This window comes from Saccostrea cucullata, unplaced genomic scaffold, assembly GCF_032062105.1.
Source record: "Saccostrea cucullata isolate Sc308-1 unplaced genomic scaffold, CSIRO_AGI_Scuc_v1 ctg9677, whole genome shotgun sequence".
Classification (NCBI taxonomy): Eukaryota; Metazoa; Mollusca; class Bivalvia; order Ostreida; family Ostreidae; genus Saccostrea; species Saccostrea cuccullata.
In genome coordinates, this window is record NW_026925326.1 from 11,558 (window position 1) to 25,466 (window position 13,909).

The following is a 13,909-nucleotide window of genomic DNA, read 5'->3' on the forward strand; positions in this document are numbered from 1 at the left end:
ATTTTCTGATTTTCAGTGGGTCTGCTTGTCCTGGTAACTCCTCCTAAACGACTTGAGATATGGAGTTGAGATTTTCAGTGTAGATAAAGAAAGGATTGTAGAAGTGCCATTTTGAGCCTAGAGCTTTGCAGCGCCAGAGGCACCAACGCTCGCCTGAGTTTAAAAAATAGCTCAAAAATATCTCACGCAATTTGACAACTTTTCGATTATATCTTTTTATCTATAAACATTTTGCTAAAACATACAGAAAAAAAGTTGTTAAGAAATTTACGATCTTTCATTTGAAATGAAGAAAAAAGGGCTGACCCCTCAAATAAGGGACCTAGAGCGGCCAAAAGACTTTCATGTATAACTCTTTCACTATCAACTTTTTGTTAAAAATTACTGAAGCAAAAGTGTTTATCTTAACAACCTGCAACAATATATTGTAAAATTATGATCATATGTTACGTAGTTAGGGGCCATAAGGGGCCGGAATACTGAAACTTTGACACTTCATATCATGAAAAGGGGGAATATTTTGATAAGCAATATTGAACGAAAGATGGTCAGAATAATATTCTAAAAAATATGCATACTTTGAATTTTTGTAAAATGGCCCCATTAAGGACTTGTAGGGGTGGCCCCTAAATATTTCCATTCAGCGTATCTCCAAAACGAAAAGAAATCTCTGAATAGGTGTTGAACAAAAAATCTTTGAAATTACAAGACTTTTCATTTCATATCAAGAAAAAGGGGCTGATCCCTCAAATTAGGGGCTCAGAGGAGCCAAAAGTCTAATATCTTTAACTCTTTGATGATCAATATTTTGTGATACATTACAGAATTAAAGGTATTCATCTTAACGATTTGCAACAATATATGATAAATTTTGGAACATATGTTGCGTACTAAGGGGTCATAAGGGGCCAGATTGTCAAATCTTTGACGCTTTATATCTCAAAAAGGGGGAATATTTTGATAAGCAATATTGAACAAAAGTTGGTCGGAATAAAGTTCTAAACAATAAATATACTTTGAATTTTTTTAAAACGGCCCCATTAAGGACCTTGAGCGATGGCCCCTTAATATTCCCATTCAGCATATCTCCACAATGAAAATAAATCTCTAAATAAGTGTTGAACAAAATATCTTCAAAATCACAAGACCTTTCATTTGATATCAAGAAAATGGGGCTGACCCCTCAAATTAGGGGCTCAGAGGGGCCAAAAGTCTTTCATCTATAACTCTATAATGATCAGTTTTCCTTCATACATTACTGAAGCAAAGGTATTCATCTTAACGATTTGCAACATTATATTGTAAAATTTGGATCATATCATACGTAATTAGGGGTCACAAGGGGCCAGAATGTCAAATCTTTGACGCTTTATATCTCAAAAAGAGGGAATATTTTGATAAGCAATATTGAACAAAAGATGGTCAGAATAATGTTCTTAACAATATGCATACTTTGAATATTTGAAAAACGGACCTATTAAGGACTTTTAGGGGTGGCCCCTAAATATTTCCATTTAGCATATCTCAACAACGAATAGAAATCTCTGAATAAGTGTTGAACAAAAAATCTTCAAAATCACAAGACCTTTCATTTGATATCAAGAAAAAGGGGCTGATCCCTCAAATTAGGGGCTCAGAGGGACGAGAATTCTTTTATGTATAACTCTCTAATGATCAATATTTTGTGATACAACAAATCTTCAAAATCACAAGACCTTTCATTTGATATCAAGAAAAAGGGGCTGACTCCTTAAATTAGGGGCTCAGAGGGGCCAAATGTCTTGCATCTGTACCTCTTTAATGATCAATATGTTGTAATACATTACAGAAGCATAGATATTCATCTTCACGATCTGCAACAATATATTATAAAATTTGGTCATATATCTTACGTAATAAGGGGTCGCAAGGGGCCAAAATACTATATTTTTTATGCTTTACGTCTCGAAAAGGGGGAGTATTTTTATAAGCCATATTGAACAAAAGATATTCGGAAAATCGTGATAAAAATCAGAAACTTTAAATTTAATGAAGGAAAACTTAATGTCATTCTCTTTTAACGAATATCTCAGTCAAAATCACATCTCATCTTATCGAGAAATTCAACGGAAGACCTACTCGTTGCTTGCAACGAGATCTCATCTAGTTATTATTATTTTTCTTCTCGGGAAAATTTTGTCCGCGAATGATCTTGTAAAGTACACATCCGATTAAGGGGAAACCTTTTTAGGGTAAGTAGGCATGTTATGTAGATTTGCGGAATCAAGGTCATTTTGCGCGCACGTGCTTGCAAGAGCGCGCACGTGCAAAACTTGAAATGACCAATATATGATGGATATAACCGTAACTTTTCTATTTTTAGACGAAATGTTTTGAAACTCATAATGTAAGGATATATGAGTAGTATGCACAAGATGACATGGTCAATTTAGCAAGATCGCACGTGCAAGCACGTGCGCTTCGCTCTGATTGGCTGAAACTAAAGTCTCAATATCTTTCTTGTTTTTTGATAAAATCATTTGAAATTTTTAACATAGTCATACATTAGGGAGATCTACAGCCCGTAATAAAAGAAATATCATGAAAGCATGTGCATGCACGTGTGCTTGCAAGAGCTCGCACGTGCAACACGAGAAATGTCCAATATAATTGATACAGACATAGCTATTTAAATTATTGATGATATGCTTTAAAACTCATATTAGAAGTATATATTAGAAGCATAGACAAGATGACATGGTCAAAAAAGCAAGATCTCACGCGCATGCACGTGCGCTTCGCTCTGATTGGCTGAAACTAAAGTCTCAATATCTTTCATGTTTTTTGACGAAATCCTTTGAAATTTGAAATATAGGCATGTATTAGGATATCCTACATTACGATATATAGCAATTATCATGAAAACGCGTGCATGCACGTGCGCTGCAATCTGATTGGCTTATGCTTTAAATAGCTGTAACTCCCTTGGTTTTCAACCAAACAGGATGGGATTTGGAACATATATACATGTAATGGACTTCTACAAGAAGACATGGTCACCATGCACATGCATACACGTGCATGTGCGTGCGCTGCAATCTGATTGGCTGAAACTTTGAACAGCTATAACTTCCTTGGTTTTCAATCAAACGGGGTGGGATTTAGAACATAGATAGATGTAATGGACTTCTACAAGAAAGTATGGTCACCATGCTCATGTATGCGCGTGCGTGCACGTGAAATGAGTAAAATCAAACATACACTTGAATGAACGTATTTTTTAAATAATTTTGGATTAAATACTTTAATATTCAGTGTATTAAAAATATAGATTGTGTAGACAAGATGATATGGTCATGACGCAAATGCATTCACATGTGCACGCGTGCAATGCTAAAGTTTAAATGATTTTTGTACACTTCATAGTAAATGTTGTTAAAATCTCAGATGCATAGAGTTTGTCTTATTCAATGAAGCTTACAGGGAATATGGCACCAAAAGGGAGTTGGGGAGCGTTTGGGGAACATCTGTAACGGTCCCCGTTACAATTAGCACTAGTTATTTTTCTTCTTCCTGGGTACTTATTTGTCCGCGAATGATCTTGTAAACTGTTCATCTGATGTAAGTAAAATCTTTTTAGGGTAAGTAGACATGTTATGTAGATTTGCGGAATCAAGGTCATTTTGCGCGCACGTGCTTGCAAGAGCGCGCACGTGCAACATGTAAAATGACCAATATAATTGATATAGCCGTAACTTTTCTATTTTCTGATGAAATGTGTTGAAACTCAGAATATAAGAATATATTCGTATTATAGACAAGAGGACATGGTCAAATTATCATAAACTCACGCGCATGCACGTGTGCTTCGCTCTGATTGGCTGAAACAAAAATCTCAATATCTTATTCGTTTTTTGACGAAATACTTTGAAATTTAAAACATGGTAATGCATTAAGATATCCTACGATATGATAAAAATAGTTTTAATGAAATCACGCGCATGCACGTGCGCTGCAATCTGATTGGCTAAAACTTTAAATGCCTATAATTCCCTTGGTTTTCAGCCAAACAGGATGGGATTTAGAACATAGATAGTCTTAATGGACCCCTACAAAAGGGTATGGTCATCATGCACATGCATGCACGTGCGTGCACGTGAAATACGTATAATTACAAACGCACTTGATTTAGCGTATTTTCGAATACTTTTTGATTAAATGCCTTGATATTAAGTATATTAAAATAAATTAATAATGTAGATACAATGATATGGTCATTTCGCATATGCATGCAAGTGTACGCACATGCAATGCAAAGATTTGCTATATACTTGGTATACTTTGGGAAAAACGTTGTTTAAGTTTAAGATGCATAGGGTTTAGTTTATTTAATGAAGCTTAGAGGGAATGAGGCACCAAAATGAAGTTGTGGAGCGTTTGGGGAACATCTGTAACGGTTCCCGTTACAATTAGCACTAGTTAATTTTTATTTGTGAATTGAACATTTGTCGGATTGATTCTAGTGTATATGATATGCCATTATTTCAAAAGCAGTGGGATTGACAAATCTCTTGGCATCATAAAAAACCCGTAAATAACCTTCTTGTCCGAAAACCAATTTCCAGCTGTGCACTGCGCACCATTTTTGCACAGATATGAACTTCTTAATCACTAAAGGGGTCTGCGAGAGTTCAATTCAATTTATTCACTCAGAACCATGTAAATGGTACATGAGGTACAAAAACATATAAAACATATATACATATAATACAGTGGGTCAAGGAGAAGGTGATAATTAAGGAGAAGTGATAATTAAGGAGAACAGACAATACTATTAATTTTAGAAATAAATGTACATAATTGTTTCAAATAATCAACATCATTTTGGCACATGATTTCACAAAATTTGATGATATTTGGATTAGAGCAAAAAAAAAAAAAAGAGTGCCACAGGAGTTGTCCCCAAGTTAAAAATCAAATAACAAACAGTCATTGACTCTAATATCTTCTAGTAATCATCTGATACCTTAGTGTCCATACCAAATCCACTCCACTTCCGGTTGACCCAGTTTTTTGGAACAATTTTCTACTTATTGTATGCTGCTAACTTAATATCGTGGTTTTCTATAGTTAACATATTTATGTTTATTTATCTATTTGGAACAATTTTTCATGAGTGGAATTCATAGGCTTTTTATTGTATTTAGTTTTTACAGATTTATCTAAAGGAACCCCTACAGACGCCATCCTGTCTGATTTTGCACGCTCTTTTACCGTCAAACACCGTATACGGTGTAACTTTTTCTCTGATTTTTCAATAAGTACAAATGGAAGGAACACAAATACAAGGAAATAATGGAAATTTTTTTTCTTCAAAAATGGAATAGACTCGATTTTATCTTTTTCAGTGAATTGGTCACACTTCAATAAACACTGAATTATTTATAAGGTTTGAAATTAATATGCCTTATTTTTTGTTAAAATAACATATCTATATATCAAATGCATCATATACAGGTTTTTAAAAGTAAAATATTAATTCTCTTAGGTGGTGCGTTAGCAATTTTATCTAGTGTATAGTAAGTAAAACATCCAAATATGAAACATACTATTGCTCTGTGGTTTTCCCAAGTCATCTAAACGACTTATGGATGGAAATAACTACTGTTAATTGATGAAACAATAATTGCTCTATCTATTTATTATAAAATTTATTTACAGCTAGTCCCTAAGCAATCTATACAAACGTGTCTACCAAAGGTTTTGTTTTGGAATAAATTTTGTTGGTGTTGGTGTTAAAGGGATTTCAACAACCTCGTTTTAAAGTAGCATTACGTAAATGCTATGGTCGTTATTTGATGACCCTACCCTTGTAGCAAAAATAACCTGTCACTAGATCTTATTTTACTTGACTTGTTTTGTAAGTCACTGAATTGTTAGATTTGTTTTTTAAAATTAAATTTGCTTGTCAAACTTTTATTTTTCTTCTAAATTCTGACTTAAATATTTTGACATCTAAAGAAACTGTAAGACAGAGCGTCATATTTTGTTTTAAAAGGTATTTTTCACAAATGTTTACGAAGACTTTGAATATTGATGAACTGGGCTGGGCACAGCTTGATATTTAAGGTTTGGTCGGATACAATGCCTGACATCGCTAACACAGACAATCCTGCAGGCTGGTATAGATATACCCGATCACTTATAATTTAAAGGAAATAATAATGAACTTTGCCCCCTACCTACATGCGCCATCCGTTCCGTCAGGGTTGAAGTCCACTTAATTTGGGGCATATTATGTAGACAAGCGATGTGAATATAATTTATTGGTCATTCAAGATTCGTGAAGGGAGGGAGACAAGGTACAAGAAAGGAAGAATAACAAGTCGTAACATAAACTAATGACAGATAACAGCTAAATGTACACAAAGTCACTGAGTCACGGTCACAGCAGATGTCTTTATAGAAACCTCAGACAAACACCAAAAGTTGTTTATATATTATATATGTATTGGGTGAGAAGTTGTTGGACTTTGAACCCAAACAGTAAACGTTCTCTAACTGTCTCTTTTCTTTCATGACTGGTGATTTATAAAAGATTATATAAACAATCAAAGGCTTTGAAATATCGTTAGTTTAAAATGTATTTCTATTGGAAACAGGGTCGTTCGATCTTTGATGATTTATGCAGCATTCATAAATAAATTTATTTTTTAAGCACGTATAAATTCTAGAAGTCATCAAACCTTACTCGTAATGTTTACGGTATAAAATGACCTGCACGTCTGACCGATTACCCCTATATGACGTCACTTGCCAAAGTCCTTCAGTAAGTATGAGGCGCTGGCTTAAACCAGGAGTTCAAACGAATTAAACACATTGGGCAAACAACCTTATTACTTTCTGTTACATTGGATTTAAATGAAATTCTGAAGGTAATTCTTGAATTATACTACATTGACAAAATCGAACTACTTTCCAATTTCTATCGCGACTATGTCATGTACAGAAATGAAAATTCCGTTCGAAATAATTATCCTGGATTTATTTATAAATATTTCAAGTTGTTTATCTTGATAGTTTTGAAGTGAATTTAAGTCTATTTTATGATTTTAAATTGTTTCGTTTAATCGTATTCGAATCGCTCATCTGTACACGCTATAAATAAATGTATAACTACAACCATTAAATTTACTTTATACAAGAAGAGCTCTTCCGCCGTCGACTATGATTTGTAACTGATGGAAAAAAATTTCGATTTCAGTGAAATTATTCCAGTATTTATCATTTAATAATTGATCTGAAATTTGTGAAGTACAACATTCCTGCTCCTTTTATAATAGGCTTAAACCTTCAAAATATATATTAAGCTTTCTTTTTACTGATTTTTTTTTTTAAATCGTGTTTTTAAAAATTTTTTCGTAAATTTCTTATGCTCTTGACAACGTTGTGTTTGTGTTGTTCGTATGTTATTTGAAGACATATAGAATTTTTTTCAATCGTCACCAATTGCCGATGGAGAACTGCAAATTTTGTCCTATACTCAGCACTCGACAAGTTCATGTGATTTACAAATTGTAAAATTCACCACCTCCCAACATGCCAATAAAGAGATCAAACCATACCAGATCCGACAAAATGCACATGACCTTCTCAGCCTATTAGATTCTGTTTTACTAGAGATATTTTATACGATATACTTATTTTTTATCTCTTACTATTATTAAATTTTGAATTTTATAGCTCCTGGATCAGGGGTCCTGGTGTAAGAACGCAGGGGCGTAGTATCCGGGGGGGCCAGGGGGGGCCTGGCCCCCCCCCCCCCACTTTTTTGCCCAACCTTACTTACACTATAGGAAATGTTAATTCAAAGCCTGTTTGGCCCCTCCACTTTTAGAAATGTACCGAAAATGTAGTATAAGAATTGGTACTAAAAGTAGTTGACACTGAAAAAAAGTTTATCTACCCCCCCCCCCCCCCCCCCCCCCCACCACCACCACCACGAAATAGGATTTTCGACTTCGGGCAACTTTTACCTTTTTTTTTTTTTTTTTTTTTTTGTTTGCTTGTCAACTTTTTCAGGTAAGTAAAAAAATTTTTTCTCTGCCTGGCCCCCCCACTTTCAAAAACGATGCTACGCCACTGGAACGGGGCTCTAATGATAATATACATGTAGTGGAAATACATTAATTCCAAGCATATAGCTATGATGAGTAGGTGCTTCTTTAAGAATTGTAAATTCTAAGACCATTGGGTCAGAGGTACTGGGAGGGAGCTCAACTGATTAATTATACTGAAAGTGAATTAATGCTTTGAAATCTGCTTTTTTGAATTAATCAAATATTTTTATGTGCAAAGGTGCCGATTCCAAAATTGTGAAATGTGTGGTCCCGGGATCAGGGGTACGTATGGAGTGGGGCACTACTGATTATAATCATTATATAGTGGAGATGCACTTTTTCCTTGTTCATCTATTCTGCCTTTGGGTATTAAGAAATCAAACTAAGCAATTTTTTGATACGCAAGCGCATGCCGTGAATACCGGGTACAATAAATATTTAAACCTAGGCAGGCCACGAACGGATAAATTGATGTTACAGGGATTCACCAACCTCGACTTAAGTCGGCATTTTGTAAATTCTATGGTCGGGTTCATGTCCTTGTTAACAAATATAACCTGTATCATTGCCGCAGCACTGTAGCTTTATGGTTTTTAATTGCGTAGACCCTGAGGTCCACGCAGTAAATATATAAGCGAGGTTATACCGGATGCCATGGGCAAACGTCAGGCTACGCATGTGCGAGAATGCTAGAGAGTTTGGTCCTAAGACAACTTGCCCGTAGAATAATTCACCCTATTCGAATTAGAATATGCCATTCATTGGCAAATCTCGCTTTTAAATCTGCATATCGTATTTATTTATTTATTCATTGGCGCATCAGAATTTCTTTTTATACATATACTTTTATACAAAAACTAGCCATTCATTCTATGGCAGATGCATTTTAAAAAGTAGGAAGCACTTGCAGAATATAAATAACTTAGAATATTTCTAGGTTTTAAAAGATAGAACATGTCTTAACCGGCATTTTTTGTGCATCAAGGCTCGCAAAATAATTTGATTTACAGCAATCCAAATACAGCTTGATACAGGTCCGTAGCAACGGTTTTCCATGTGGAGGAAGGGAAGGGGGGGTGCTCCGGGAAAAAAATGTGCGTACAACAGAGCTGCGTGTGCTAAACGTGTACCATCTGATCTATTTTTCCAATAATAGATATCTTCCGTATAAATCCAGAAGAGATGGAAAGTTCCAGCCGTTATGGGTTATATATCAAAATAGTCCGATTTTCTTTGAAATGACAAAACTATAGGCCAATCGGAGATAAAATTTAACAATTTTGCTATAAAAGTACTATCAGTCAAAATGGCAGATAATTGTTGAAAATGTGAACGAACCTACATGAATATTTACTAAACCTATAATTTTTTAAAACTGAATTTCGGTTTTAAAAATACATGCATATAGTCCACGTATTGTAGTCCTTTTTTTTAAAGGACAGCAACTTGTTCTAGTATTTTACCATAACGCTACAAATCCTGTAATGGAAATATGGTGCAACTTACGACACATGTTAGAATGTTTTTCTCTATTTTCCACCATCGGCCAATCAATGAACTACCTTTCATTTATATCCCGTTAAAAACCTGTATATTTTATCCACCTTTCAACTCTTTACAGCTCGTCTTTACAGACAAATTAACTTTCTTGTTTTGAATTTTCTACCATGCGACAAAATACTAGTATTCAAAACGCGGGTTTATTGGTCTATATAGACAACTCTAAAGAATAAGGAGGTGGGGGTAAAACATCCAGGTTGGATAAATAATATATCTAGATTTGTGAGTGAAAGGTAGTTGATTGACCAATGATGGAAAGTGGAAAGCCTTGCGACGTAAATTGCAACACATTTACGAAAACGGGATCTGTAGCGTTGTGTAACGCTAACTGCAACGCTACAGTTCTGCAACTAAACCTATCATTGCGTCGTATTTTTGTTGACTTCTTCATGCCAGTTGTTAGACGTTTGTTTTTATTCAAGATTTTACTACGAAATACTCTGTATACCTTAGCAATATATAGGGTTTACGGTGGGTGTAAGGGGATGCTTAATACTCTTAAGCACCTGGTCCAACCTCCGTAATGTCCAGGGTCCCTGTTTACTGTATTGTTCTCAGTTTGGTTTAGATCGATCATCTTTCGTTATCTTTTACGGTACATGATTGTCTATTTACTGGTAAAATTCGTTACTTTTAACTTATTCAGTTCCTGTGAAGACTAAACTTGATGACAGATTCAAAGAATGACAAAATCCAATCAAGGGCACTGGGGACTGAGCCCTGAGCCAGCACTAGGAGTCAAGGTGGCTAGAACTGATGCTCCTCTCTGGATCAAACTGGTCAGTGCTGGGACAGGGGCCTGCATAGCTGATGTCGTTACATTTCCTCTTGATACTACCAAAGTCAGACTACAGGTTAGCCATGAAGATTTTAAAATTGATAATTTAGAGAGCCTTTGTGACCATTTTACAAGACTGTTATTCTATTTAGTCTACTCGCTGTACATTTACTATCCGGATGAGGTTTTTTTCATTGAGTTGAAACACAATGACACAACATCTTCCAGGAAATTACAAATCCTGATTCTTTTCTTAACTCTTGACTACAGCTACTTCTGAATATACAAAAACGATGACCACCATAAAATAAACTTATTTATTGGGTTATTACGATTTTTTAAAAAGAAATTGAACCGTTTCATTTTTGTATTAAAGCTAACAAGTAACCATTATTTACTGTAGGTACAGGGTGATGTTGGCTTTCATAGCAAGTACTCTGGTGTTGTTCGGACGATTCTGACAATTTTCCACGAGGAGGGCGGAAGAGGATTATACAGAGGACTAATGGCGGGCTTACAGCGACAACTCTGTTTCTCCACAATAAAACTCGGTTGCTATGACGATGTCAAGAAGTTGTACGCAAATCTTTTATTAACAGGTAGTAATAAACTTTATAAAACAGAAACTTTATCAACTTTATCGGTAATATATGTTGGACGGGTTTATGGGAATTAATAGTTTTTTCTGTTTCCAAATTCAAATAGAGGACAATAAACCAAACAGTACCCCTGTTTCAATCCGAATTTTGGCGGGAGTCACTACGGGGATACTTTCTGTTGCGGTTGCGCATCCAACCGACACCGTCAAAGTTCGCATGCAGGCTCAGAGTGGCAACAACCTTTGGTATGCTAACACTTCTGATGCATACAAGAAGATATATAACACGGAGGGGGTGAAAGGACTCTGGCGTGGTAACATGAGGATAAATACACTTCTTTTGAAATGCAATGCCTCACATTTTAGTACTTTTTCTTCTTATTTTGTAATCTTGTGCATAATTTCTTTTTTAGGTTGCTTACCAAATATGTCAAGGAACGGCATTGTAAACGTAGCAGAAGTTGTTACTTACGATGTCATTAAAAGTCATTTGATAGGTAGTGACGTCATGTCAGAGGGGGTTCAGTGTCACTTGGTGTCAGCGTTTGCGGCGGGATTTTGCGCAACTGTTGTCGCTTCCCCAGTTGATGTAGTAAAGACTCGCTACATGAACTCCTCGTCATCTCGGTACAGAAATGTCATTCATTGTGCCACAGAGCTATGGAAGGCAGGTGGCTTTAGAGGTTTTTATAAAGGGTATGTAATTAAAACATCTTGTCAAAAATTTGTATGATATCAACAAGTTTTTAGCTCACCTGAGCCGAAGGCTCAAGTGAGCTTTTCTGATCACATTTTGTCCGTCGTCCGTCCGTCTGCCCGTCCGTCCATCCGTCTGTAAACTTTCCACATTTTCGACTTCTTCTCAACAACCAATGGGCCAATTTTAACCAAACTTGGTACAAAGCATACTTGGGTGAAGGGGAGTTAAAAATTGTTAAAACTAGAGGTACTGTGAGCGATGAGCTCACTAAATGATACCCCCCGCCTCCATATAGTTAAAATGGCAAAGTCCATGTTTTGCTGTGGCCGGGAAACCCAAAATATGTGTCGGATCAAAAAGTAAAATAGGAGGTGCACAATGGCAATATGTAATAAAGATTCTGTGAAAGTTTCATCAAATTTCATTCAGTGGTATGAGAGGAGTTGCGGATAAGAGATGGGTACCCCAAAGCGTAACAGATGGACGGACGGAATTAACGATTACTATATACCCTCCCGCTTTTCAAGCGGGGGGTATAATGAAGGGCCAAGTCCCCTTACAAGGGGAGATAATCAAGAAAAGACAAAAAATGGGTGGGGTCACTAAAAAATCTTCTTCTCAAGAACCACTGGGTCAGGAAAACTTTAAAAATCTTCTTCTCAAGAACCACTGGGCCAGGAAAGCTGAAACTTATGTGGAAGCATCCTTGGGTAGTGTAGATATTAATAAAGTAGATATTAAATTGTTAAAATCATGACCCCCGGGGGTAGGGCGGTGCCACAACAGGGAATCCATGTTTTACATAGAAATACATAGAACAAATCTTCTTCTCAAGAACCACAGGGCCAGGAAAGCTGAAACTTATATGGAAGCATCCTGGGATAGTGTAGATTCTAAAGTTTTAAAATCATAAAAGGGAAGGGGGTAGTGGGGCATGATAGGTATAGCAAGATGGGGAATCTGGTAAAGAACTGCATCACTTAAGTTACTCAGGTGAGCGATGTGGCCCATGGGCCTCTTGTATTATTTTAAATTTACATTCCAGTTAATCTGAAACACAAATTTTATTTTCACTTCCAGATTTCTGCCTGCATTACTAAGAATTGGTACATGGAATGTTTTGATGTTCTTGAGTTATGAGCAAATAAAACTTCTTATTCAGCCACCTTTGGCACAAATTACTTCACATTCTAGGGACGTTGAAAAAGCAACGCAGATCCTCTTCAAAGACAAACATACATAAATTCACACTGGAACTAAATCTGCACATGTACATGTATATATAAATGAAGATTTAATACACCCTAAATGATAAAATGTAGTAACAACAATTCAGTCAAGTTCTATTTTGATAAGTGCAATAAAATTTATCATCTTCAGAAAAGAAATTCATTACAGTGTTAAACTTAATCAAGTAAATATTGCAGGGTTTGAAGTTGTTACCATATTGATATAAGATTTTTAATATTTAAAATGCTATTGTAAAACAACCTTTTCTTATGTGTATGTGTAAACTTTTTTTACTGTTTTAAATCACAATGTAATAAATCTATATTGTTGGAATTGTTATGCCTTATAGTTTATACGTAGTTATGCTATAGTTTTATTTCATGTTTTTATACCATGGTTTAGCCAAGTTGACTTGTATATTTTTAATATGTATATGACGAGTTATTTATATACGGTGTACAAATAAATATTGAATATTTTCTTTTTTTGTCATGACATGTATTGTTTCATATTTGAAATAAAATAAAACTAAAATATTTTAAGCTTTAAATAACAATAGTTTGGTATTTTCATTTAATGCATGAATGATCAAGAAAGATAGGCAAGGATAACACATCTCTGAAATGCCATATTTATTGTAGTATAGATCTTTTTCTCCGTTTACATGAGGAATACTTTTCCCACTGGATTATAATTCTGCAGAATCACAATTTCTATTTGATCTACTGTTAGAAAATTTTTTTGTTATTTTAGTTTGACTCAAGATTCCTTAAATGTACTCTAAATACACTAGGGAAATTTTTGCAAGAAATTTGTAACCAAATACAAAGGGTAAATTAAAATGACACAGAAAAATGTAATTTTTCAATACACCCTAGTAGTACCCTAATGAATGTACATGTAAAACAGTATATTGAAAGGTAAAAAATGAAATGAAGGGTTAA

General features: G+C 35.1%; 1 protein-coding gene across 1 annotated transcript; it reads left to right on the plus strand.

Annotated features, from left to right (window-relative positions):
- Nucleotides 1–6,804: 6,804 nt before the first annotated feature.
- On the plus strand, nt 6,805–13,236 carry LOC134268613 (dicarboxylate carrier SLC25A8-like). Its single transcript, XM_062750874.1, has 6 exons — nt 6,805–6,914; nt 10,306–10,513; nt 10,841–11,036; nt 11,143–11,349; nt 11,449–11,731; nt 12,816–13,236. The coding sequence occupies exons 2-6, from the start codon at nt 10,343–10,345 to the stop codon at nt 12,976–12,978; spliced, it is 1,020 nt and encodes a 339-aa protein (XP_062606858.1). The 5' UTR covers nt 6,805–6,914; nt 10,306–10,342; the 3' UTR covers nt 12,979–13,236.
- The last annotated feature ends 673 nt before the right edge of the window (nt 13,237–13,909 follow it).

Bases quoted from the DNA above. Each gene is read 5' to 3' on its own strand.
- LOC134268613 (XM_062750874.1), top strand. From the start codon at position 10,343: ATGACAAAATCCAATCAAGGGCACTGGGGACTGAGCCCTGAGCCAGCA. The intron at 10,514-10,840 runs GTTAGCCATGAA...TATTTACTGTAG, and splicing joins CTACCAAAGTCAGACTACAG to GTACAGGGTGATGTTGGCTT. The intron at 11,350-11,448 runs GTAACATGAGGA...TTTCTTTTTTAG, and splicing joins GGTGAAAGGACTCTGGCGTG to GTTGCTTACCAAATATGTCA.